This window comes from Phaethon lepturus, unplaced genomic scaffold (genome assembly GCF_000687285.1).
Source record: "Phaethon lepturus isolate BGI_N335 unplaced genomic scaffold, ASM68728v1 scaffold41145, whole genome shotgun sequence".
Classification (NCBI taxonomy): Eukaryota; Metazoa; Chordata; class Aves; order Phaethontiformes; family Phaethontidae; genus Phaethon; species Phaethon lepturus.
The window spans coordinates 4644-6594 of record NW_010539176.1 but is presented as its reverse complement, the minus strand read 5'-3'; the positions used below and the strand labels follow the sequence as shown (position 1 = coordinate 6594).

General features: G+C 60.3%; 1 protein-coding gene across 1 annotated transcript in view; it reads left to right on the top strand.

Moving 5' to 3' along the window:
• Positions 1–211: 211 nt before the first annotated feature.
• The window catches only part of R3HDM4 (R3H domain containing 4), a gene marked incomplete at its 5' end in the record, with an annotated part of 5077 nt that continues 3337 nt past the window's right edge, over positions 212–1951 (top strand). The window contains 3 exons of the mRNA XM_010287040.1: positions 212–366; positions 544–662; positions 1765–1888. Coding sequence (XP_010285342.1) covers positions 212–366; positions 544–662; positions 1765–1888 — 398 coding nt within the window. The remainder of the gene's footprint in view (positions 367–543; positions 663–1764; positions 1889–1951) is intronic.

Here is a 1951-nt window from a genome sequence, read left to right as displayed (position 1 = left end):
GTGCTGTGAGGCTGTTAGCTGTGACCGGAGGGGTACGAGGCCCCATGGAGGAGGATGTGATGCCTGTTGCACTAACGCCAATGTTCTGTCTCCCCTATCGTCCCTGCCACACACTCCCCCCATGCAGCTCTCTGTCCTCGTGCTGCTGTGGCCACCCCAGGCCCTGTGGGTCTCGGGTGGGCTCAGCCCTATCTGCCATGTGTCCCTGCAGGAGGATCGAGGACTGCCTGCCCCCACTGGAGGACTCCCCGTCCAAGAGGTTCTCCCCCTCCAAGCGAAAGCAGTACTATATCAACAAGGCCATCCGCAACTCGGACCTCATCCCCAGGGCCAAGGGGCGCAAGAGCCTGCAGAGGCTGGAGAACAGTAAGGATCTGGGGCAGGCTCCAAGCACTGACTCTTCCCCAGCTGGGTCTCTTCCCCCAGGACGGGTGGCCTCTGCCCCTAAATCCTCTGCTGCGTGGCATGTGGAGGGGTGCTGGGGTGCCGGGCCTCTCTTAGGGCACTGCTTCCCCTCTCAGGGGCTTTGCTCTTTCCTTCTAGCTCGCTACTTGATGACGCTTCTGGAGCGAGACGAGTGCGGGAGCGATGAGGGAGAGCTCGCCCACTCTGCCAGCCCGAGCATCTTCACAGAGGCCTGTAACAACGAGACCTATGTGGAGGTAGGCACAGCCGCCTGCCTGCTCGAGGCTGTCTGGGGAGGCCCTGGCACAGCACCTGCGGTTCTGGCAGTACGTGGTGTCTGTACCTTGTTCCTCCAACCTGAGGAGCCATCTGCCTCCCTGGCTGGAGCTGCTGTGCCCTAGCTCCTGACCGGTGTCGGAGTCAGGGCTGGCATCTGTGTGCCCGGTGCCTGGCTGCTGCTGCGTGTGCCGCGGGAGATCAGGTCCCCATGCCCCTGGTCCTGCAGTCTGGGGGGCAGGGGGTCTCTGGGCAGATCCTCTTGTGGAGGATCCGCACAAACATGCGGTGCAAGGGCTGGGTCCTGCTCAGAGCCTGGCCAGGCCGGCTTAATGGAGGCTGCTGCTGCCCCCGGCAGAGCCCGGAGCGCTGCCGAGTGCCCCAACGTACAGCACTGTACCTGCAGAGCGACTAACACTGGGTGAGCTGCAGCACTTCCTCCGAAACAAGCCCCTTGCCAAACCCATCTGTTGCTTCACACTGCCCAGCCGGTGTTGCGATACCGGCTCTGTAACTGGGCGTTTTGAAACTTGGCTTCTCTCCTGTTTGATGCTCAGGGCTTTGGCTGTGGAGCGACCTGCGTGGTCTGTGTGCATGCTTTTGGCTTTGCAGAGCTCTTTTCTCACTCACTTAAGCCAGGCTTAGGAATTGTGATGTAGACCTGGGTTTGAAGCTGGATTGCATGGATGGGCTGTTGTGTCAGCACTTGAACTGCCAGTAACTGTCAGAAAAACCCCTGTGTATGTTGGCTTCGATTGTTAAATCTGCATCTCCTCCCAAAGCAGTTGTGACAAGCTGTTATGGGCAGTCAGGAGCAGGAGAGGGGGAGAAAGGTCATTGTCATTGCTGCGGCTCGTGTCTGCCGTGGTTTGTCTCCGAGCTGTCTGGGTGCTGCGGAGCTCTGCCCAGCCCTGTTCGTTCCCCTCTCTGAGCTGCTGTTCCTGCTCTGCCAGGGCCGTCCCTGGGGACGGCTGGGTGAGCAGGAGGCTCATGGGGTGCTGGGTGGGGCTCTGAAGGTGGCCGTGCACTGCTGGGTGCTCCCTGGAGACCTCTGCAGTGGGGCCCGGTGGCTTGTGTTGTCAGATCTGGAATGACTTCATGAACCGGTCAGGAGAAGAGCAAGAGCGAGTCCTGCTCTACCTGGAGGAGGAGGCCAGGAAGAAACACAAGAGGAAGCTGCCCGTCAAAAACGAGGACAAATGGAAAGGTGCTGGGAAGGGATGCTGGGTGGGGAGAGCCTCTCCCTTTCCTCCTTTGCATGCATTTGGGA